The following is a 25,919-nucleotide window of genomic DNA, read 5'->3' on the forward strand; positions in this document are numbered from 1 at the left end:
TTGCTATTTCTTGACGCTGTAAAATCAAATGTAGTCCTATGGAAACAATTTAAAAGCATTAGTACTATATCAAATGAATGGACTCAGTACAGTTTAAATGTGAAAGATGTTTATGAGTAACATTATAGCTGTACAATAAAGGATCATCTGACATTTGATAGTCCCCTTTTTGTAAGTGGTAGCTACAACATAGTAAGCAGAATTCTTTATTCTTGTTTTAATAATCACACATTTTGTATATATGCAAAATAACAGCAAACATCCAGTAAACACAAAGTCCTACTATTTTAGACTTGTTGAAAAGCCACAGTCAATCAGCAGAACACATATAGATTCCCACTTGGTCACCAAATACTTCACTTTTGACACAATATTGAGATCTGTAAATACTTTTCATAGTTGTAAAGACCAATTATTGGGATTATTGTAAACAACATTATCAACAACAACACTAAGTTAAGTATTTTTCATTGTGATGGCATTTAAAGTCACATGTAGGTGATGTTCTTCAAAATATATATTTTTATTTCACATTCATAATATGTGAAGAGGTTCACATGGCCAGTTCCTGTGAGAGACCATAATTCCTTCTTGTCCTTTCCCTATTTCCTTTGTTCACTCAGTTTTTGTTTAAGTTTTTGCAGACAGGTGTGGCACCCTGAAGAACAGACCCCTCTCCTGTACTCACCATACATCTTACCAAACCTCAAAATGTCTACAGCTGTCATGTTGGGAGAAGGAACGGGATGTGGGGGGGCAGGCAGGGAACCCTCTCATTTTTGTAGGTATGACATTTGGGACCCTACTCTTTTGATGTTTAGTCACTCAGGCACTGAATTCCCATGCCCCCTCTGATCTGTGTCCAATCACAAATGACTGGCATAGTCCCTACACCTCTGTTATGGTGTAATGTTGCCCAGTAGGTCAGGGGTCAGGTACCCCTCTGGTGTAGGTGTGGGCAGGGGAAGCTTGGTTAGAACTGGCTGGGGTGCAGGTGTGGGTCCAGGCTTCAGAAGGAGGCTGTTCTGCCTGTCTACTCCCTCCACCATGGTGTAGGCAGAGACAGGGGGCAGTGGGGAGACAGGAGAGGCAGGTGGAATGGGGGGCATTTCAGCCTCAAAGTACAGGCTCTGGTACTCTCCGAAGGGCTGTCCCTGCACAAGACTACTGTCCTCTGTTGGAGCAGGCTGGCTGGATCTCCCAGTGGGGAGTCTGGCACTCATCTTCCCAGCATCTAACTCTGAGGTGTAGCCTCCCACATCAGCATTCACCACCAGCAGCTGAAACTCTTTCCTCTTCTTCTCTTTCTCCTTTTCCTTCTCATCCTTCTCTGAATTCTCCTCCACATTCCTCTGCTCCTCATGTGTCAGCAGCACTTCACCAGTTGGTCTCACCTCATTCACCTGGGTGTAGAGGTCCTCCCTGCCAGGTGCGGCCCAGGGAGAATCCTCAGTGGTGGGGGTCTGGACTGGGGAGCTGGCCTTAGTGCTGGCCAGGCAAGAGGGCTCCAGGGCGCGGCTGGTGTTGGGGAGGAGGGAGTGGAAGGGGGCCTCTGGGTCATGCAGATCAGGGTCACAGCAGCTGGCCCGGCCCGAGTCATCATCCCTGAAGCCAATGGTGATAGGGGGACAGTCTGAGGAGGCACAGTGGTCCATCAAGCACTGGGTGTCCAGCACAGTCAGCCTGTCGTTGGGCTCCTCCATGTCCAGCTCGATGAACTCCACCCAGGGGTCGTCGCTGTACAGGTCTGGCCTCAAGTCAGGGATGCCGCCCAGGATGGAGGTCAGCTCAGCCAACTTACCTTTCTATGGTAAACAACAGATAATACCTTAGAGTTAGTTTAAGGAGCAACATACACTTATTACAACCTTGCTGGTAATTCATATTGCCTCCCCCTAAAACTCTAGTGGCAATGGTTTTAATGGTACAAGTAAAGAATTCTAGGTATTTTTCATTGTGTTAAGTTAATACCTTAAAAAGCTCTGGGTCTATGCCTTTGATTTTGGGACCAGGAATTGGAGGCAGGAGAATCACCATCAACCTTGAAGAAAGATAGCGGAAGCGTTATTAAAAGACATGTAGCATTAGACTTTACATTTTTTTATGAAGAGGTTTGGTATTTTGAGACAAAGTGAAAGGTAAAACGTAAAAGTTTCTTACTTCTGTTGCTGGGAATAGATTACCAGCATTAGGATGACTGCCAAACCCAAAGCAGCAAAGACAAGCAGGACAGTAACTGGAAGTCTCGACTCTGAGCACATAAAAAGCAATTAATACGATTCAAAACTGAGACATCATACATATTACAACAGCAAACACTTTATATGACAGTATTTAAAAAACAATACATCAGTACCTTTACTAGGGATGTGTATGAATATGGAGTTGCTGAATTCCCCAAAGTTACGGGATGCTAGCGTCTTGCACCTCACCCTGACCTCATTATATGTGTTGGAGCGCAGCCCGTATAGCGATCGCTGCATTCCCTTTTCAAGGTCCACCTAGGGTTGCAGTCAAAACAGAGAGGTTTCACACCAGTTAGTTAGTAAATATCACCCACACGATAGGAGGAAACATAACTTACACCTGCAGGTTTAATGATTTGGTTTAAGGGACACACTACTTAGAGTTTAACTGAGGATAAGTCACCTTGAGAAATATATAATGTCATATAAAGACATGAATCAACTTAAAAGCAATAGAGCCTTGGTATGTCACCTTGGTAGATTACCCCAAAGATTCATGTTCCCTTGCATGGAAGGAGTTAACGTGAAAGAGGGAGAATGAGAGGGCAAACTGCCCTTGGAAAGAGGCAGTTTGTTCTAAATTACAATGTGGGAGGAGGCATAAGTCTTGATTATTAGGTCATTTTATTATTCACTGAAATGATCTTAAAATAATGCAGAAAATCTATTAATTTATTATTTATTTTATTTTAACAACTACACCACACCAGTCATCCAACAGACTCCCATTCAGAGCGACACACAGAAGCATCCAGGGTCAATGCCTTGCTCAAGGGCACGTCAACAGATCTTACTTCTTATAATAAGTATGTTTTATTTTTACTTTATTTTTTATACTTGTTAGAATTTATCTTTGACCATCATTCTATCTTCCGCCCAGCAACTCCACTCCCACTTGTCTCCAATTCCACAACCGAACCCTCAGCTTCCTTCAGCCCATCCCATCTTTCTCTGCTGGCCACCCTCTTCGGATTTCTACACAACATATATCTTTCAACTATGCTGTGATGTTTAACGTAAGATTTCAATCTATCTAATCAAATAGATTGCAAGTTAAAGATACATTTTTTTACTAAGAGTATAATTATATTAATAATTGACTCTCCAGATCTCCTAACATCACTATTTCTAGGGTCAATTTTAGATCAATGCTATGCATTTTCAGCAATTCCTGAACCTGAGACCAGAAACAGGCTACCTGAGGGCAATACCTAAATAAATGGTCTATTGATTCTGTATCCTCACAACAAAATCTGCAGAGCTTCGATGATTTTATGCCCAAAATATTCAACATTTTGTTGAAGGCAAGAATTCTATAGAATCATTTTAACTGAAAAGCATGAAGTCTTGAATCTTACGTCGTTTTATATAGCAACTCATAAACCCTCTACCATGGAATCATTACATCACAAAACTCTTCCCAACTATTTTGCAATCTGTATGTCACAGTTGTCAACATCCTGGTCCTCAAATGAAACTGGTATACTTTCCTATTTATGCTATTTTTATTCCTCTGCAAGTTTTGATCCTTTATATTTGGCAGACAGACCAGTTCCCTACCTCCTCCCGCTGCCACCTGCCATCTCCATTTTTGGGGTAATGCTGTAATTGGTTGTACTCTTGGATTGAGCAGACCTACTAATTAATTGAACATGAGACATGGCAATCTGCACAAATGCAAAAAGGCAATTTTTAAACAATGGATGAGCTTTTCTTAGTAATCTACTTGGGAACCATTTAGGGTTCAAGTAAAACTTTTGAATGCAGTGAAGCTTTTAGGGAGAGGTTTAGTGCTTTTATATTGAATCATTTCAACCCACCAAATTCATATTAATTATATAGATAGGCTTCCCAGATAAATCAAAATATTTTTTGCTCATATGAATTGAAATAAGTAAGTGAGTAAACTGAGATGACTAAGGAGTTAATCAGGGCAATTTTTCCATAAATAGACAGGTACTGTATATTAGTCCATATGTATAAGTGAACATGTAATTGAGTACGTGTGTGTTCATATCCACTTTATAGTGTTCAGATATTTTTACCGTTCCCATACTTTATTTTTTTCGTAACTTGAAGTCCCTGTAGAATTTGGTACAGCCATGGAGTTATGGAGCTGTCTCGGAATAGCTGTCCATCTATAAAGAGTTTGTCCACAATGAGAAAGGCACGGTTACCCCTCTCTCTCTCGGTTTCCTCTGTACAGGATACAGTCTCTTGCGACGTTCGTTTGTCTCACATGGAAATTGGTCATTGAGACCGAATTTGGCCTCTTTAAGTTCCCTTCCCCTGCTTTTGATCAGCTCCTTTTGTTACTAGTTTTCAAATTCTGCGACGATTGGACAGGGACCCTTGGTCTTGTCACTTTGAGCTCCAAGTCTGTGTACACGGTGGAAAGCCACCTGGTTTACAGTCTCTAGAAGAAATTTCAAGGCGGATTGCATGAATTCTCTGGTCGCGCCCTCTGAATTTTGGTTGCGTCCTCAGGAATCCCAGAAAATATTAGATTTTCACGCATTCTACGACTTTGTATGTCTAGCAGCGACTCCTTCAACACCCTGTTTTCCCTGAGTAGACAATCCATTTTAGAATCGTGGATTTTCACCTTGGCTGTGAGTGCCTTGTTCTCTCCTTGGAGCATGAGAATTTCCCTCTGGCTAAACTCCAAACTCCCCCGCAGCCCTAATACCTCCTCACACAACTTTTCCAATGTTGCATGGATTCCAGCCAGAACACTAGCCTCTACTTCAACGGTAAGTCAATTGTCTGTGTCTGTAGATTAATCTGTTTTTCTTTTTTTTGTCAGGTTAGAGTTATTTTGTGAGGTAGTAGGATCATTCCATGATGGAGTATGATGGAGTATGTTGTTCTTCCATAGCTTAAAGCTATTGGTACTCGTCGATTACCCTCAGGATCTCCTTAGTATCCAGGTTGGCTCATTACTGCAACTAGTTGTTTTTCAAAAGTTTTTCAAAATGTGTCTTTCCCACGACGATGGCCGGTGTCTGGAGTTCAGCCACCTAGCACTGTTGTTTGGTTAGAGGTGTTTCCTAGCTGTTAAAAGCTAAACGCATCGCGGAATCCACGCAAAAACAAATACAGTAAACCTTTGTCAGGTCAAAATAATCTGGACTGCATAGTCTCAGTAGGTACTGTATGTCCAGAGAAAGGTTTATGTGAACACTGGAACACTGCTGTCACGATTGTCGTAATGATTAGACCAAGGCGCAGCGTGAATAGACTTCCACATATTTTTAATGAACTTAAACTCACTGAACTGAACAAACCAACCAACCAACCAAAAAGGGCTGCCTAAATATGATCCCCAATCAGAGACAACGATAAACAGCTGTCTCTGATTGGGAACCATATCAGGCCAACATAGACATACAAAACCCCTAGACATACAAAACCCATAGACATACACAAACCCATAGACATACAAAAACCCTAGACATACAAAAACCTAGAGTACCCACCCTAGTCACACCCTGACCTAACCAAAATATATAGAAAACAGAGTTATCTAAGGTCAGGGCATGACAACTGCATTTAATCTTTATTGCCAATGTAAAGATTCTGAAATGACCCAATGATCTGCAATAGTGTGAACAAAATAGTCAAACAGAGTCCTCATGGAATGGGTATAGGTGGTGCCAGGAGATTTCCTGGTCTAATCACGGAGTCAAGAAGAACTCCTAACCCAGCCATATGCATAAAGGCCAGGGCTAGGAGTTTCCCCTGTTTTAGGGTTTGTAGACTCACCGTCCTCCACAGTGTTGAGTTGACCTCGCGGTACTGCACCTCGTACTGCAGCGTCATCCAGCCCATTGACACGTCTGCGGAGTGTGGCGGTTCCCAGCTCAACATGATATCAAAGTGGCTCCCGGTTAGACCCATATTCAGCAGGGTCCAGTTCAGCGCTATTGGAGGGTCTGGTTCCACTGGAACACATTTAAAACCACATTAGGTTCACCACTTGAAATGCAGAATGGCACATCAAAAATGTAGTATATTCTAGTATAGAAAACATTAGGAACACCTAATCTTTCCATGACAAAGACTGACCAGGTGAATCCAGGTGAAAGCTAGGAGCCCTTATTGATGTCACTTGTTAAATCCACTTCAATCAGTGTAGATGAAGGGCAGGAGACAGGTTAAAGAAGGAATCTTTCAGCCTTGAGACAATTTAGACATGGATTGTGTATGTGTGCCATTCCGAGGGTTAATGGGGAAGACAAAATATTTAAGTGCGTTTGATGGTAGGTGGCAGGCACACTCAATGCTGCTGAGTTTTCACGCTCAACAGCTTCCCGTGTGTATCAAGAACGGTCCACCACCCAAAGGACTTCCAGCCAACTTGACAAAACTGTGGGAAGCATTGGAGTCAACATGGGCCAGCATCCCTGTGGAACGCTTTTTTTTGGGGGGGGGTGTTCCTAATGTTCGGTGTATAAAATTCAGTATCTTCACAGTTAATTTTCCAATGATAAAAAAAGTTATTAGGGTTTAAAATATGGGAGATGAGTGTAGGGTAGCTATTGGTAGCTATGAAAGGAGGAATAACTGTGGTTTAGGAATACAGGGGCCAGGCTAACCGATGTCTTCCACAGTGAAGATGACCTCGTCATAGAGAATGTCCTGATCGCCAGAGCGGAGCTGGACACTGTAGGTCATCCAGACCTTCGTGTAGCTTTCATTGAAGAAGCACTCGTTTGTCCTGTCAGCGTAGCGAGGACATTCACCCCACTCTTTGGGAGATATGCTGCAGGCAAGGGGAGACAACATAGAGGTTTTAATAATGTGCTGATGAAACAAAAGACTGACATCATTCAGCTGACATAATTTAGATAAGAGGGAGAGACTCTCATTCATTTAAGAACTACAAATTATTTCAGAAGAAAAACTATTTGGCTCTCAAATATTTAATTTATTTAATTTATGCCCCAGAATGTTTATCTCTCCCCTAATTAGGGAATATTTTTTCTCTCACTTCCTATCATTAATGTAGTAGAATAGCCGCAGGTCTCTGGGTTCTGTGAGGTTCTGGAAAACTCCGACATTCCATCTGCAGCGGAATGTGTTCATGTCATGGGAGACACAGCCAGTGATCTGGGGGCGGATCTGAAAGAGGGCTGAGAGGGAGGCAGAGAAGGGAGGGAGAGAGAGAAGGATTGTTATGTTCTGACCTTAGTTCCTTTGTTTTGTCTTTGTTTTAGTATGGTCAGGGCCTGAGTTGAGGTGGGCAGTCTGTTCTTTTTTCTATGATTTGGGATTTCTGTGTTTGGCCTGGTATGGTTCTCAATCAGAGGCAGCTGTCAATCGTTGTCCCTGATTGAGAACCATACTTAGGTAGCCTGTTTTCACCCTTGAGTTGTGGGTGATTATTTTCTGTTTTCGTATTCTGTACCAGACAGAAATGTTTCTGTCTGAAATTTCATATTCCTCGTCAGAGGAGGACGAAGACAACCATGACAGAATCAACCACCACAACCGGAAAAAGCAGCGTGGTAGAGATCTTGGATGGCAAGGGACCCTACCCTGGGTACTGCGGGAGAATATCGCCACACCAAGGCAGAGCAAAGCCCAGTTCGCCAGCAAAGCCCAGTGCGGTCGATTCCACCTCGCCGCACTGGCCTGGCTACAGGGAGCATCCAGCCAGGTAGCGTTGTGCAGGCTCGGTGCTCGAGTAGGGTTGAGCAAGCTCCAGTGCGCCTCCACGGTCCGGTCTATTCGGTGCCTCCTCCACACACCAGGCCTCTGGTGGCAGACACCGAACCAGGCTGTCGCTCCGTCTCCTCCCTACAGGTGCTCCCGTCTGTCCTGAGCTGCCAGAGTCTCCCGTCTGTCCTGAGCTGCCAGAGTCTCCCGTCTGTCCTGAGCTGCCAGAGTCGCCCGTCTGTCCTGAGCTGCCAGAGTCGCCCGTCTGTCCTGAGCTGCCAGAGTCGCCCGTCTGTCCTGAGCTGCCAGAGTTGCCTGCCAGTCAGGAGCTGCTAGAGTCGCCCACCAGTAAGGAGGGAGGGGGGGTACTGTCACGTTCTGACCTTAGTTCTTTTGTTTTGTCTTTGTTTTAGTATGGTCAGGGCCTGAGTTGGGGTGGGCAGTCTATGTTATTTTTTCTATGATTTGGGATTTCTGTGTTTGTCCTGGTATGGTTCTCAATCAGAGGCAGCTGTCAATCATTGTCCCTGATTGAGAACCATACTTAGGTAGCCTGTTTTCACCCTTGAGTTGTGGGTGATTATTTTCTGTTTTCGTATTCTGTACCAGACAGAACTGTTTTGGTTTCATTTCGTTCTCTTGTTGGTTTTGTATTTTAGTGTTCTGAGTTCTATTAAAGAATATGAACACTTACCACGCTGCACATTGGTCCTCACCTTCTTCCAGCCACGACAAGCGTGAGAGGAGGTGAGCACACACATTCTATATAGATTTTCAAAAAAGTCAAAAGTCAAACTTAAACATGAACACACACCCAGTCTAGTCGACCTATCTACGCCTGTTGATGAGACCATTTACAGGGCTGAGTTGCTCTTCAAGTGTAAGACAAACTGAGCGTAACATAACTCATCCTCGTAACATAACGCCGCATGGTGGACAGCTACGTTTTCCTGGAAGTATCCGCATACCTCTAAATCTGTCAGCCAGACTTTACCGCCCACAGGAATATCGGGGAAAACCCTGCCGTCATCTGTCCTCAGAACTGCACGTACATAGTACACTACATCTGCCGTCATCTGTTCTCAGAACTGCACGTACATAGTACACTACATCTGCCGTCATCTGTTCTCAGAACTGCACTTACATAGTACACTGCATGAAAACTACACTCATAGTAAGTGTTCAGAGATCTGCTGTATCTGCAGGAAAATGACAGCTGGCAATAAAATAGTGCAATTGGAAGTATTTTCTCCGAAGCCAATTACTACTACACCTGAAACGCTGTAATATGATGCATCTTATTACCTTCTGCTCCTAGGGGTCAATTAAGGAAACTATAAATAAGCTGTAGGAAAGACAAATGATCATTCCTATCATGTTTATGACAGCAATATGACATACAGTGGGGCAAAAAAGTATTTAATTAGCCACCAATTGTGCAAGTTCTCCCACTTAAAAAGATGAGAGAGGCCTGTAATTTTCATCATAGGTACATTTCAACTATGACAGACAAAATGAGAAAAAAAATCCAGAAAATCACATTGTAGGATTTTTTATGAATTTATTTGCAAATTATGGTGGAAAATAAGTATTTGGTCACCTACAAACAAGCAAGATTTCTGGCTCTCACAGACTTGTAAGTTCTTCTTTAAGAGGCTCCTCTGTCCTGCACTCGTTACCTGTATTAATGGCAACCGTTTGAACTTGTTATCAGTATAAAAGACACCTGTCCAAAACCTCAAACAGTCACACTCCAAACTCCACTATGGCCAAGACCAAAGAGCTGTCAAAGGACACCAGAAACAAAATTGTAGACCTGCACCAGGCTGGGAAGACTGAATCTGCAATAGGTAAGCAGCTTGGTTTGAAGAAATCAACTGTGGGAGCAATTATTAGGAAATGGAAGACATACAAGACCACTGATAATCTCCCTCGATCTGGGGCTCCACGCAAGATCTCACCCCGTGGGGTCAAAATTATCACAAGAATGGTGAGCAAAAATTGCAGAACCACACGGGGGGACCTAGTGAATGACCTGCAGAGAGTAACACCAGTAACACTCTACGCCGCCAGGGACTCAAATCCTGCAGTGCCAGATGTGTCCCCCTGCTTAAGCCCGTACATGTCCAGGCCCGTCTGAAGTTTGCTAGAGAGCAATTGGATGATCCAGAAGAAGATTGGGAGAATGTCATATGGTCAGATGAAACCAAAATATAACTTTTTGGTAAAACCTCAACTCGTCGTGTTTGGAGGACAAAGAATGCTGAGTTGCATCCAAAGAACACCATACCTACTATGAAGCGTGGGGCTGGAAACATCATGCTTTGGGACTGTTTTTCTGCAAAGGGACCAGGACGACTGATCCGTGTAAAGGAAAGAATGAATGGGGCCATGTATCGTGAGATTTTGAGTGAAAATCTCCTTCCATCAGCAAGGGCATTGAAGATGAAACGTGGCTGGGTCTTTCAGCATGACAATGATCCCAAACACACCGCCCGGGCAACAAAGGAGTGGCTTCATAAGAAGCATTTCAAGGTCCTGGAGTGGCCTAGCCAGTCTCCAGATCTCAACCCCATAGAAAATCTTTGGAGGGAGTTAAAAGTCCGTGTTGCCCAGCAACAGCCCCAAAACATCACTGCTCTAGAGGAGATCTGCATGGAGGAATGGGCCAAAATACCAGCAACAGTGTGTGAAAACCTTGTGAAGACTTACAGAAAACGTTTGACCTCTGTCATTGCCAACAAAGGGTACATAACAAAGTATTGGGATAAATTTATTTATTTATTTACCAAATACTTATTTTCCACCATAATTTGCAAATAAATTCATTAAAAATCCTACAATGTGATTTTCTGGATTTTGTTTCTAATTTTGTCTGTCATAGTTGAAGTGTACCTATGATGAAAATTACAGGCCTCTCACATCTTTTTAAGTGGGAGAACTTACACAATTCTTTTTGCCCCACTGTATCAGGCGAGCGCTGTCCTGGTCTGTCTGTACTATAGTACATGATTATATGAATGTGTTCCCAGAGAGAGGGGAGCTTTCAGGTAAACACTGCTATTTGTTCATAGCCTTGAAGAGGCACTTAGGTCCTTTAGTAATTAGTACCATCTCCCATAATGTGCCACATCAACACCGCTGAGAGGGACAGCACAACAGCAGGTAGAATGACTCTGGCGCCTAGGGAGAATTCACAGCTGTGTGGCTCTTCTGAGGAGAGATGCATACCACTGGCTTGGTTAGCAGCTCATCAGGGTGGCCAAACGTTAAAAATAACTTGTTTACCAGATCCTTTTCTACCAGGAACTTCCTCGGAATGAAAAGGAAAAATCAATCCAACACTTGGCAATGCTCAAGTGTTTCATACTTGCTCAATTGTGTGTGTGTGTGTGCTGTGCACAAATTGTGACTCTACATCCAGACTCCCTATTTTGACTTAATATTTTCAAAATATAAATATGCACATGTATGTGAGTACTTGTGAATGTTCTTGAATGTCCACGTGAGTAAGTGCAGTCTGCCAAGTTGAGGTCACTTTTTTTCACACCATGTGCAGAGCAGATATCACTGGCTCCAACAGGACGTTGAAGCTCAAATTTCAAACAGACCTTTCCAAGAAAACAAGGGTAAAATGTAATTTTGGGCTCCAGTTATTCTAGTGTTCCAGTCGCTGGAAGGTGAACTCTTTTACAAAATGTCCCCCACTTCTGATACAAAATGTCCTCTACTATCTCGTAAATTAGCCTACTCATCTCTCTTCAATCCAACCCGCGAGACATTATTACTATATATTTTTCTCCCCAATTTCGCGGTATCCAATTGGTAGTTGCAATCTTGTCCCATTGCTACAACTCCCGAGGCGAAGGTCGAGAGCCCTGCATCCCCCAAAACACGTACCAGCCAAACCGCACTGCTTCTTGACACAATGCCTGCTTAACCCGGAAGCCAGTCACACCAATGTTTCGGAGGAAACACCATACACCTCGCGACTGTGTAAGCGCCCGGCTTGCCACAAGAGTCGCTAGAGTGTGATGGGACAAGGAAATCTCAGCCTGCTAAACCCTCTCCTAACCCGGACGACGCTAGGCCAATTGTGCGCCAAATCATGGGTCTCCCAGTCACGGCAAGCTGTGACACAGCCTGGGATCGAACCCGGGTCTATAGTGACGCCTCAAGTACTGCCTCAAGACCGCTGCACAACTCGGGAGGTCCCCGCAAATTGATTTTAACAAACAATTGGTCCCCCCAAAAATGCGGCCCTCCGTTGAATTACATTTCATAATCCTGATGTAGCCCTCGACCAAAAAGTTTGCCCACCCGTGGCCTAGAGTCTGCTGGTTTTTCCTTTCAATTAAGACCTAGACAACCAGGTGAGGGGAGTTGCTTACTAATTAGTAACCTTAATTCATCAACCAAGTACAAGGGAGGAGCAAAAACCCGCAGACTCTCGGCCCTCCATGGAATGAGTTTGACATGTGCTTTATAGAATCTAATTCACTATTTTCTCTCTCCTATGTGCATCACTGACGTATGCCAGATACACATACACAATAATACAGATGAAAGGGATGGTGCTATTGCCTTACCAACCTCTCGATGTTGTTTCTTCTCATTTGGAGTGATGTTTGTGCAACGTGTGTATTAAAACACCCTGCGCATTTAAACACCCATTTCCTCCCTCCATCTCTCCCATTACACAGCAGCCGAACAAACACAACCCTCTCCTTCCCTTTGATTAAAGTCAGGATAAATGTTTTGACTTTTCAGTCCTACTGTGAGAGAGTATTTCACAAGATGGTGTTTAAAAATAAGTATGTACCTAACATAAATGTACATCGAGTCTTTACCTATTTTGTCCTTCCCTTTGATTAAAGTCAGGATAAATGTTTTGACTTTTCAGTCCTACTGTGAGAGAGTATTTCACAAGATGGTGTTTAAAAATAAGTATGTACCTAACATAAATGTACATCGAGTCTTTACCTATTTTGTTTGTTCCAGAAATCAAAAGCAATTACATGTGCAAAGTAACATTTTTCCCATTTATTTTAGAGAAATGCTTACGTGAAGGACAGCTGGTGTTATATATTGTAGCTACTTAAGTAGACACTTTAAAGCAACAGCTGTAACCAAGGTTGTACCCTTCAATTGAACATCTTTAAATCTCTGTGAGGAAAAAACTTGGTTTACTCTAGTATGGGAAGCATTAAAAATTTGTATTTTCTGTCTGTGTGCGTGAGCTGGCAGTGGGTACTGCTGATTCTCAGAAAATAAAATCAAGTATATTTTTTGCTGGGAGCTCAAACCCTTTCACCCATTCTGACAGTATGAAGTACCACTTACTGGAAACAGAATAACTCTGTCAAAGCACCACTGCCAAAGCTTATTAAAATCTGAGACAAAAGAGACTTACGGTGGAGTGAAAGCTTCTATTCAATACGTCAGAGTTATATAACATGTATAATGTTGCATAACATGAAGAAACACTTAGGAGAATTGTGACTTCATCATAAAGGCCTGAACCACCTAGGAATAGAACGTCCTGCACTCAAACTTTGTACATTACAACGCTGCATCTGTTGAGAGGGGGAGTCTGAATAACTAAACAGTTTCCCACAGTGCACCACTCACTGCTCCCACTGCCCCCTCCAGAATTCCTGGAAATCCTATTCCTGGGAAGAACTCGATATGTGCCCATGCATGCATGCTTATTTAGAGCACGTGGTCTAAGAGGTTGTAGTAGTCTATATAATAAACTACACAGTGCCATTGCATTATCATAAAGCATATTACAGAGGTTTCACAAATAACCATTATATTTATTTATTTATTTTTAATGTAACATTTAAACCAGAGTGTGTAATGAGATCATTCATATTGTATATCAGTAATCTATTCCTCTAAGAGTTAACTTAAATGTGTGCCACGCAGTTAAAGTATGATGATACCTCCTGGTAGGTACCCATAGTGTGATGATACCCCCATGGTGTGTACCCATAACCTGTACCCATAGTGTGATGATACTCCCTGGTGTGTACCCATAACATGTACCCATAGTGTGATGATACCCCCTGGTGTGTACCCATAACATGTACCCATAGTGTGATGATACCCCCTGGTGTGTACCCATAACCTGTACCCATAGTGTGATGATACTCCCTGGTGTGTACCCATAACATGTACCCATAGTGTGATGATACCCCCTGGTGTGTACCCATAACATGTACCCATAGTGTGATGATACTCCCTGGTGTGTACCCATAACATGTACCCATAGTGTGATGATACCCCCTGGTGTGTACCCATAACCTGTACCCATAGTGTGATGATACTCCCTGGTGTGTACCCATAACATGTACCCATAGTGTGATGATACCCCCTGGTGTGTACCCATAACATGTACCCATAGTGTCATACAGTATATCATCCTGCACTATATAGTGTACATACTATACTGTCCTTAGCAGGAATTCTACATACAAAGGAAGTACTTGACTTATAGGAATATGTTAGGTCAGTATTGATAGTCCTGTGAAAGGAAAGCCCTTCTAATTTGGTCTTGTTCATCATTGATCAAAAGGTACCTTGTTTAGAGGTGGGCGGCTCCTGCGATAAAACTGGAAGGATGAGGACGAGGCAGATGAAGAGAATGTGGGAGATTGCCATGATGTTTGACTCTAGAAAAACATGACAAGAGAGTTATTGAGTTATTTGAGTTATTTCACTGTGTCATCTCCACTGAACCATAACCCTAAAACGGACCAGATAAAGGTATCTGTACTGCCATACCCTTATATAAGTCCAGTCTGGAAATTAGGGAGAGATGTTTAATTATAGAATAATTATTCACTTTTTCAATGCTAGTTAAGGATATTTTAGTTTTCAAATTTAATTTATTAACTACAAAAAGGGTAATAAAAAGAGATGAATCCGATATCAAATTATATATACAGTACCAGTCAAAAGTTTGGACACACCTACTTAGGGGTTTTCATCATTTCTATGATGTTTTACATAGTAGAATAAGAGTGAAGACATCAAAATTATGATATAACACATATGGAATCATGTAGTAACCAAAAAAGTGTTAAACAAATCAAAATATATTTGAGATTTTCAAAGTAGCCACCTTTTGCCTTGAAGACAGATTTGCACATTCTTGGCATTCTCTCAACCAGCTCCGTGAGGTAGTCACTTGGAATGCATTTCAATTAACAGGTGTGCCTTGTTAAAAGTTATTTTGTGGAATTTCTTTCCTTCTTAATGCGTTTGAGCCAATCAGTTGTGTTGTGACAAGGTAGAGGTGGTATACAGAAGATAGACCTATTTGGTAAAAGACAAAGTCCATATTATGGCAAGAACAGCTCAAATAAGCAAAGATAAATGACAGTCCCTCATTACTTTAAGACATGAAGGTCAGTCAATCTGTAAAATGTCAAGAACTTTAAAGTTGTTCAAGTGCAGCTGCAAAAACCATCAAGTGCTATGATGAAACTGGCTCTCATGGGGACCGCCACAGGAAAGGAAGAACCAGAGTTACCTCAGCAGCATAAGTTCATTAGAGTTAACTGCAACTCAGATTATAGCCCAAATAAAAGCTCCACAGAGCTCTAGTAATAGACACATTTCAACATCAACTGTTCAGAGGAGACTGAAACCACTACTAATGGACACCAATAAGAAAAAGAGACTTGCTTGGGACAAGAATCACCAGCAATGGGGGAAATCTGTCCTTTGGTCTGTGGAGTCCAAATTTTGGTTTCAAGTGCCGTGTCTTTACGAGACAAAGAGTGGTGAACGGATGATCTCTGCATGTGTGCTTCCCACCATGAAGCATGGAGGAGGAGGTGTGATGGTTCTTTGCTGGTGACACTGTCTGTGATTTATTTAGAATTCAAGGAACACTTATCCAGCATGGCTACCACAGCATTCTGCAGCGATACACCATCCCATCTGGTTTGCGCTTAGGGGATTATCATTTGTTTTTCAACAGGACAATGACCCAAAACACACCTCCAGGCTGTGTAAGGGCTATTTGACCAAGAAGGAGATCAACAAGTTCTCAGCATACGTGGGAACTCCTTCAAGACTGTTGTAAAAGCATTCCTCATGATGCTGGTTGAGAGAATGCCAAGAGTGTGCAAAGCCGTCATCAAGGCAAAGGTTGGCTACTTTAAATAAAAAAATATGTTTTTGATTTGTTGGACTCTTTTTTTGGTTACTACATGATTCCATAGAAAATAGTAAAAAATTAAGAAAAACCCTTGAGTAGATGTGTCCAAACCTTTGACTGGTACTGTATGTATATATATTTGTGGCATGTATGTAAAATGTGTGTAGAATGTACATGTAAAAACAAAAGAAAAAGCTGTAAAAACAAAGCTTATTTTTAATATAGTATATTCTACCTACTTATTTTTAAAGCACATCTCCTGAAGAAGATATCAACTTTTGTGTATTTCTGTGCCACCAAATGTTTGCATATACTGATAAAGTTACCAGGCTGCATGATATGGGCAAAACATCTAATCGTGATTTTTCACCTAAAGATCTTGATTTGACTTGAGATAGAGATCTTAACATTTAGGTGTTTGAATCATAGAAATAGAATATTAGAGCTAACGTTTGCTTTGCCCTAGATAGTGCATTTAACTAAATGGCATTTAGTTAGCCAGTTAGCTAGTTAGCGATTAGCAATAGTGATCATCACTGGCTGTAACACTGTAGTTAGCTTACACTAGTAACACTGTAATCATGTTATTGCATTGCAAATGAATGGAGTTTATGTAATTACACAAGAGGAATAAGTAGGGACTGTTCATAAAAAAAGAGAGTGGCTATCATGAAATGTGATTTAATTAATTTCCATATTTCCAGGTATCAAAAGTGAAAGCGAAATGGACATTCCTGGGGCCAAGCCTCCTGCCACCCAGGACATATACTGTATACTACACGGCAAGCTGTACCGGAGCGCCAAGTCTAGGACCAAAAGGCTCCTTAACAGCTTCTTCCCCCAAGCCATAAGACTGATGAACAATTCATCAAATGGCCACCAGACTATTACATTGACCCCCCCTCTACCCCCTCCATTTGCTTTGTACACTGCTGCTGCTCGCTGTTTATTATCTATGCATAGTCATTTCACCCCTACCTACATGTACAAATGACCTCAACTAGCCTGTACCCTCGCACACTGACTCGATACCAGTACCCCTTGTACATAGCCTTGTTATTGTTATGTTATTGTGTTACTTTTTATAAAAATATTTAAAAAAATGCATAACTCTTCTTGAACTGTACTGTTGGTTAAGGCTTTGTAAGTAAGCATTTCACATAAGGTCTACACTTGTTGTATTCGGCGCATGTGAAAAATCTAATTTGGTTTGACTTCTTAAGTCTGTGGCAGACTTAACTCCTAAAGAACACAAAAAACATTAAGTACTGGGAGGGGGAATGGGAGGTGCTGGAGCTGGGCATTGGTGGGAAGTTAATGATTCATTTGTTGTTCTTGATGCTTCAGATGGTTAACTGATTCAAATTATATTTTTTGCTCTCGATGAAGTAACATTTGCTCATTTGCTCATTATCGTAATGTGGTCCATAGCATGGTAGATGACCGAAATGCATCATCAATGATAAAATATTCCTAGAATAATATGACAGAAAACTAAATATTTGAGCTTTGCATAAAATGCGCTGTTTATATTTATGTACTTTTTTATATTAATAATAGTTTAAAACATATATGGGTCAAAGACAAAAGGTTTTCAAAGTAGAAAAACAAAACAGAAATTACAATTCCTTAAAAAGCTTTCTTATGTTCATTGGAGTGTTACCTATGCCCTTACATTAGTTATATTCAAGAATAAAGCCAATAATTCATTTTTATTGTGATTTGTATGAATGTGCCCTCGTAAAATGTAATTCAGTATAGCACTAAGTGTTTTTTTTATGTCATTGTATGCCCATTTATCATAATCACAAGTTTATATATTCACGCTTAGACTGGCAGAAATGTAACTACCCAGAAAAAATGACATTATTTTATTTTGAATAGCACATATTTGATGTGTCATATTTGATGTTTTTTACAAAAGCTTTCCGCCTTACACTGAAAAAAATGCTAAAGTCTTGTAAATATCTTTCACTTCTTCCTTTGAGATTTGTTTTTGTCTCTCTGAGTCAACAAAATAAAGATATTGTATTTAATATAAAATACTGATGTTATACTGTACCCTGAATGACACATATCACTAAGGCCCACAAATATTGATTAAATGTGATTCCTTCAGCAATAACAATAATGAGTTTCCTTCAGTTGATACTGGAGTTAAGTTCATCACCACATTCATTTATTTGATTTTTTTCACAGCGCCTCCTCTGATTCAATCTCCACATTTCCCTCTTTTTTCAGCATCAGATTGTGTCATTGTATGGATCGGTGGATGATCAGGATTGACATCCTTCTTTCATCTATGATAGCTAAAAAATGAAAATGTAATCACTATGACACTGGCTTAGAATAGGATTCACATCCATTAAATGTTATTAGTAGTCTATTAATAATAGGCTATACAATGAAAACACTCAATCCATCTCCTTTTCTCTCCCAAACATGTTTTGTTACTATTTAATTTCTAATGTTAATAATAATCCCTTTACTATAATTTGAGCCTGCAGCAACACTTTACGTTGCAGTAAGTTGCATTATTACACAATTATTACATGATAGTTAATGTTGTAATTATACATTGTTACACAGTAACGGTAAAGGTCTATTTAATGCAGGTACACAAATGCAATTTCAAGATACCTACACAAAATAGCTACATAAAATGCCCATCAAACTACTTCAAATCAAACTGGTACATGCTCGATTTTTCATGTAGTGCCCCAAATGTGAAGCATCTATTAACTAATATAATTCATAATCCAGTTTTATCCATAATTGTGTGTGCGTGTGTAATATTATATTAATTAATATAATCCATCAATTATACCTTAAATGCAATGAAATTAAACATTAACTACAGTGCAAAAGTGCAACTTAATGTTAAGTATTATCCACCTAGCTTTATATCCTATTACATCCTATTCTGTTGCTGACAGTAGCATGAGACCATGAAAACAATACCTTGCTTTTTTTCTGGCTAGTCTTTCCTCCCTAGTAACTGGATCTGCATTAATATTTTGTCTGTGCTGTGCAGCCCTCTTCTTATTAGACAAGGACATATACAGTATAAAGATAATGCCTTGAAATACCTTAAAATGCCATAACATTATTTAAATTATAATATTCCGTATTCATACAAGTAAATATGAATTGCATGACTAAATGTTGTAACTAGTGAAAACATGGAATAACAAAGCTACTGTCATTCAGCATAATGGGTGACATTGTGGTATACCATGAAACTTTTGTTGTGCTGAAGGACAAAAGCATGATATTGAAGGATGGATTTCATACATAAACATATTTCACAGGCAGTTCCTTGGCCACCTATATAAAGTAATGACCTTGACCTATAAAGATTATCCTTACTTTTCATATTTAATATATAGCTTTTAAAAAAATAACATTAAAAGTATATTTTCCGTGTTGTACTGAAGGACATGCGTTTTTGTCACAAATGTTACTAGACGGTGAAAAGGTGAAATCATCAAATATTTCAGAGATTTACTCACCTCATCACATTGCTAGAGGGTCTTCAATGGGTCTTCTTTGTGATGTCACACACTGTCACATGATTACCATCATTTGATATGCTTTAAAATGGCTTTTTACCTTTGTTATACTGAATGTAATTGATGAAGCACAAAAGTCCAGACAAAAGTTATTCAAGTTTTTAAATATTTTTTAGATACAGTATATCACCCCTTATTCTATATATTGTTGCAATCACTAACATAATTATGCCATGGGTGTTCATTTATATTTTTAAGATGAATTTCTACATTTTAAAATCACTTTTTTCATTAGAATTTTAACCCGGACAGTGACACTGAAGGATATTTTTGACACTTTAGAGATCAATAACTCCCTTAATTTAATAGTTTGCAACACAAATATTTCTGGGTCAAAAGAAGGATTGAGTGAGTGTTGAGTGATTTAATATTATATTTATACATATTTATAATTTTATGTTAAATGAATGGCCTTTGGACACCAAATTTACACACCACGACCCATATAATAAACAAAATCCAGGTTATGAACATTACAGTAAGGAGAACTTTTTTTATCCCCTTTATACGTAGTATCCAATTGGTAGTAGTTACTGTCTTGGCTCATCGCTGCAACTCCCATACGGACTCGGGAGAGGTGAAGATCGAGAGACATGCATCCTCCGAAACACAACCCAACCTGGAAGCCAGCCGCACCAATGTGTCGGTGGAAACACCGTACACCTGGCGACCTGGTCAGACAAGGATATCCCTGCATACCAAGCCCTGACTAACCCGGATGACACAATAATTCAAACAAAATAATTTTTTTAAATTATAAAAATGATGTCTACTTTGTTCATTATTCCTGGTTTTCCTGGGGGGTATTGAATTTGACTGTTCGGCCACATTTTGAAACCTGACAAAGTCAACAGTCCACTGTTGAACATGACATTTGTTCTGCAGTCAACAACTCTGGGCTGAGTTGTGTCCAGCGTTTATGAAATCAATCCCTCCTACATCCTGTCCCCATTCCAGTTATTTTCCCCTCTCTATGAAAAATATAGGCAGGTCGTTCCACCAATTCAGTGCTTTTGTAAAAATGTAACTTGGTAAAAAAAAAAAAATGTTTGATTTCACCCAATTATAGCATTCTGTCATAAAGAGCACATGTTCAACTTCATAAAAAACACACTCCCATCTCAAGAGGTTAGATAGAAAAAACGACTATAGTAAGTAACTATTAGGCACCAAATAAAGTAACATGGTTGACCGTAACAGGGTTGATGATTTCATTTTAAATCAACAATGAATCCCCTTGTGACAAGGAGAATGGAAGCTTGTTGTGTGCAATAGGGAGGGTTAATTACTGAAAGCTTCACACAAAAAACAGTTAAAACATTTCTAGCCATTTCTTTTGCAAGTCTTTCTTCATATTAAAGATGTATTTAATTATCCATGTGCTTTATATTAAAGGGCACTTAATTTAATATAACATGCTTTTAAAATGCAATATTGGTGCACAAATCTGTGGTGGGGCAAGCCAGCAGAAGATACGGAGTATTGTGCCATGATTGGCTCAGTGTTCTGTCACTCATGGGGACACCACATCACTGCCAAGTCTAGGGGTAGAGATAGAAAATTCAAGTTTCTTGGGTACTGCCATAGAGTTTTATTAGCCACAGATAAAACAATGTCAAATCACATTATATATACAGTAGCATTGATTGGATTGATCACGTCAACATCGTACTTTTAAAATATTAGCTAGCAGTCATCATCATGAATCAAGTCAACAATCTACTGGCAAATTGTTTTTAATCCTTGACATATGAAGAGAAATACTGAAGAGAAATTATAGATTAAAACGTATCGGTGCTAATCAGTCATTGGACATAAACATTACACAGTCAGTTGGAAATCACAAATTGAACAATGTGGTTTGGAAGGAATCAGAGGCTAACTGCGAGCATTGCAAAGCAATCATTACCCTGCTATTCAGTGGAGTGGCTGTGGGGTCCCAAATCTAAGATTAAGGGTATCTTTTCCTAGTTTAACCTCTCTTGGGTAGGGGGCAATATTTTCACGTCCGGATGAAAAGCGTGCCCAAAGTAAACGGCCTGTTACTCAGGTCCAGAAGCTAGGATATGCATACAATTGGTTGATTTGGATAGGAAACACTCTAAAGTTTCTAAAACTGTTCAAATGATGTATGTGAGTATAACAGAACTGATTATGGCAGGCAAAAATCCGAGGACAAACCATCCCCCCCCAAAAAATAATTTCAGCCTACCACTATTTTCAATGGCTGTCACTTTTATTATAATGCGAAGTTCTCCCAGATTGCAATTCCTAGGGCTTCCACTAGATGTCAACAGTCTTTAGAAAGAGATTCAGGATGTTTTTTAGAAAAATGAGACAGAAATTGTAGTTTTTCTAGGTGGCTCCCATTTTGGGTGTAGTGTTTCCAAGCGTGTGAATGAGAGCGCGTTCTTTGGTATTTTTCTCCGGTAAAGACAATAACGATTGTCCGTCTTAAATTGTATCGTTTATTTACGTATTAGGGTACCTAAGGTTTAATTATAAACGTTGTTTGACTTGTTTGGAAAAGTTTATTAGTAATGTTTTGGATTCATTTTGTATGCATTTTGATGGAGGGAAACTGGGTGGATTATTGACTGAAGCGTGCCAGCTAAACTGAGTTTTTATGGATATAAAGAAGGACATTATCGAACAAAAGGACCATATGTGATGTAACTGGGACCTTTTGGAGTGCCAACAGAAGAAGATCATCAAAAGGTAAGGCATTTATTATATCGCTATTTCTGACTTTTGTGTCGCACCTGCCTGGTTGAAATATGTTTTTAATGGTTTTGTATGCTGTGCGCTGTCCTCAGATAATCGGTGTGCTTTTGCCATAAAGCCTTTTTGAAATCGGACACAGCGGCTGGATTAACAAGACATTAAGCTTTATTTTGTTGTATTACACTTGTGATTTTATGAAAGTTAAATATTTATCATTCTGCAGTTTGAATTTCGCACTCTTCATTTTCACCGGATGTTGGCCAGGTGAGACGGTAAGAAGTTAAAATGATAAACATTCAACATTGGACATACTGTCAATGAAGCATAATTTGTGCTCTGAACTTGGAACTGCAAAATCTGACTTTAGTTAGTTCAAGACAGCTGGGAACTCGGGAAAAACAAGCTACAACTGGGAAAATACATTTTGAACTTTCACCAACTCGGAATTGTAAATTCGGAACTTGGGCCTCTTTCTAGAGTTTTGACCTGAAGATCACTGACGCCATCATGATTCAATGTTTTTTCTTCTTCGAGTTCAAAGTTATCTTGAAAGCACCATAAATACAGAGAGTGCCAGACTTTGATGACAAGTTTGATGACAAAATTTGCCCATGAAGGACCGCCACGCGCCACCTTCCTGTTCAAGTGAGCACAGCACAACAAGGTGAGTCCAAAAATGTCTTGATGCTGCTGCATAAATGATGAAATATGCCAGGGAGATATGTATACTGTAGCTAAGAAAGTAATACTAAGTGTATGTTGTGTAGTAAGCTGTTAGTAGCGCATGTGCCTCACCCTAATTTGGTCTATTTTCATCTCTTAATTTCACCTACTGTTCTGACTTGGTGGTGCACATGTAGCCTATAACCTGTTTTTGAGAAATGTAATCATTTGGCTTTGCTGGCATGCACCCCAGGTTTTTGTTGTTGTTGACTCACCAAGATTTACATGCTAAAATCGCCACTGAGCTACACTAAAGTAAATGGTAAAATCTGTTCAAAGGGGGAGAAGACCTTTCAGTAGAAAAGTAATTATTTCAATCCAAAGTGTGTTTTTGATTACCAGTGTTTAAATGTATACGTATTCGTAATGACATTTTAGTATGTTCATTAATACATACACATTTGAGGAAGCATTGTCATTTAGACAGATTGTTGAAGAAGATATCAACAAACATCATATTCTTAATTTTATGAGGACAGTCATGTGTTTTAGACTTTAAAATATACAAAGTGACTTAATTTTTTAAAAATATTTCCATTTTAACCTCCCCATACACAATTTAACCGAAAGTGGACATATGCAGTCGACTAGATTGAATAAACTTCTTTGAACAACAAAGTACTGCATACTACCTAACCCTGGTTTTAATATCTATGCAAACTACTCACCGTATCAGCAAGTTGTATATCGCTGTTGTTTTCTTCAAAGGCGAAACGCTCGTCTCGGCTGAAGACGGGAATACTTGCATTTGGTAGACCACAACCAAAAACTTTCATGGCTTTAAAAAACAACACAATTTAAACGTGGCCATATTCGACATATGTAATGTTGAGAACAGGTTGCAACTTGTAGCAAGACACATAGCTTTTTCTGTCTTGCACAGAGATTCTAAAAATCTCTGGCAGGCAACTGCTTTTTTTAGTGTGGACTGCGGAGGATGGTGGGGGATGTCTGGTCGTCTATCCTAGGCGCGCTCAAGCTGCCAGAGCCAACATTAAAGCGCCACCTGCTGGTAAATATTTAATATACACGACTACAAATAGTTATTTACACATTTAAGCACCAAAATGACAGTTCAGACATGAATAAAAACCGTTGTCATAGCTTCGTCAGGTGATTAATCATGTTAAACACTATTATTGCACACAGAGTGAGTCTATGCAACTTATAATTTGACTTGTTAACCCCATTTTCACTCCTGAAATAATTTAGGCTTACCATAACAAAGGTGTTGAGTATGTCTTGACTCAAGACATTTCAGCTCTTCATTGTTTTTTATTTTTTTTTAAATGTCTAAAAACACTATTCCACTTTGACATTATGGGGTTTAATATGTGTATGCCAGTGACACAAAATCTCAATTCAATCAATTTAAAATTATGTCTGTAACGACAAAATGTGGAAAAAGTCAAGGGGTGTGAATACTTTCTAACGGCACTGTATGTTATCATTTAATTTAGGATTCCATCAACACCACAGGCCTTTCTGATTTGGAGAGTTTGTATTTTGTTCTGTAGTTCATTCAATGTAAGTGGAGAATCCAGTGGGTACTTATTGTCTGATTCTAAGATTTGTAATTGATCATGTCTATGTTTATGCTGTTTGTTCTTTGTTCTTTGTTATAGAGCCAAAAATAATGGAGAAATGGTTTATCCATCCATCTCCATTTTGGGTAGATAACTCTTTGTATAGTTGTTCGTTTAGTGTGTTCCAATTGTCCCAGAAGTGGTTAGATTATATGGGTTCTTCAATCCCATTGAGTTGATTTCTGACATGCTGAAGGCATAGGCACAGGTTTTCTCGGTCTCTGTTTTTGCTTGGATAAGTTTCTCAATTTTTTTCTTAGGTTTTTGCATTCTTCATCAAACCATTTGTCATTGTTAGGTTGTCTGGAAGCTGAAAGGTCAAATGTACTGTTTACACTTCGAAAAAAGGGTTCCAAAACAGTTCTTTGTGGATCGACAGGGTTCTACCAAGAACCGATTGGATCAGAATAACCCATTTTGGTAGACAAGGGTACTTTGTAAGGCAAAGGGTTTTAACATCCAAATAACACCTTTTAGAAGAAAAGGTTCGTTGATGATTCTTTTGCAGGCGAGAATGATTCTTTGGCAGGCAAGAAAGGTTCTACATAGAACCATATAGAATATTTCCCAGCATGCCTAATTGCAGGTAGATTCTCAGAATTGCTAGTTTTGCTGTAATATCACATTGATTTGTTGATATATTTGATGCTACACAAAGATAAATAACATACAGTTTTCTAAACTAATCCAACGTGATGGAGTTATTGCATCTTATCTCCCTCACTAGCTTTAAGCACCAACTGTCAGAGGAGCTCACAGATTACTGCACCTGTACATAGCCCACCTATATTTTAGCCCAAACAACTACCTCTTTCCCTACTGTATTTAATTTATTTATTTATTTTGCTCCTTTGCACCCCATTATTTTTATTTCTACTTTGCACATTCTTCCATTGCAAATCTACCATTCCAGTGTTTTACTTGCTATATTGTATTTACTTTGCCACCATGGCCTTTTTTGCCTTTACCTCCCTTATCTCACCTCATTTGCTCACATTGTATATAGACTTGTTTATACTGTATTATTGACTGTATGTTTGTTTTGCTCCATGTGTAACTCTGTGTCGTTGTATGTGTCGAACTGCTTTGCTTTATCTTGGCCAGGTCGCAATTGTAAATGAGAACTTGTTCTCAACTTGCCTACCTGGTTAAATAAAGGTGAAATAAATAAATAAATAAATCTGTTAAGGAGATGATCTTCCCTACCTTGGCAGTCGTTCTGAATGCAGGTTGT

At 39.8% G+C, this 25,919-nt stretch overlaps 1 protein-coding gene across 1 annotated transcript; it reads right to left on the bottom strand.

Moving 5' to 3' along the window:
- Nucleotides 1-92: 92 nt before the first annotated feature.
- LOC135538690 (growth hormone receptor-like) lies at nucleotides 93-24,060 on the bottom strand. The gene is made up of 9 exons (XM_064964589.1): nucleotides 23,768-24,060; nucleotides 14,492-14,584; nucleotides 7,240-7,381; nucleotides 6,845-7,011; nucleotides 6,012-6,190; nucleotides 2,357-2,501; nucleotides 2,161-2,251; nucleotides 1,972-2,041; nucleotides 93-1,805 (listed from the first exon to the last, which is right to left on the bottom strand). The coding sequence occupies exons 2-9, from the start codon at nucleotides 14,571-14,573 to the stop codon at nucleotides 900-902; spliced, it is 1,782 nt and encodes a 593-aa protein (XP_064820661.1). The 5' UTR covers nucleotides 14,574-14,584; nucleotides 23,768-24,060; the 3' UTR covers nucleotides 93-899.
- Between the last annotated feature and the right edge of the window lie 1,859 nt (nucleotides 24,061-25,919).

Source organism: Oncorhynchus masou, unplaced genomic scaffold, assembly GCF_036934945.1.
Source record: "Oncorhynchus masou masou isolate Uvic2021 unplaced genomic scaffold, UVic_Omas_1.1 unplaced_scaffold_2___fragment_4___debris, whole genome shotgun sequence".
NCBI classification, from domain to species: Eukaryota; Metazoa; Chordata; class Actinopteri; order Salmoniformes; family Salmonidae; genus Oncorhynchus; species Oncorhynchus masou.

What these genes read in the sequence shown, in the direction of transcription:
- LOC135538690 (XM_064964589.1), bottom strand. Translation starts at nt 14,573, where the DNA reads ATGGCAATCTCCCACATTCTCTTCATCTGCCTCGTCCTCATCCTTCCA. An exon ending in ATCTATTCCCAGCAACAGAA is followed by an intron (nt 2,042 to 2,160) that starts GTAAGAAACTTT and finishes TCTTTCTTCAAG; the next exon opens with GTTGATGGTGATTCTCCTGC. An exon ending in TAGACCCAGAGCTTTTTAAG is followed by an intron (nt 1,806 to 1,971) that starts GTATTAACTTAA and finishes TGTTTACCATAG; the next exon opens with AAAGGTAAGTTGGCTGAGCT.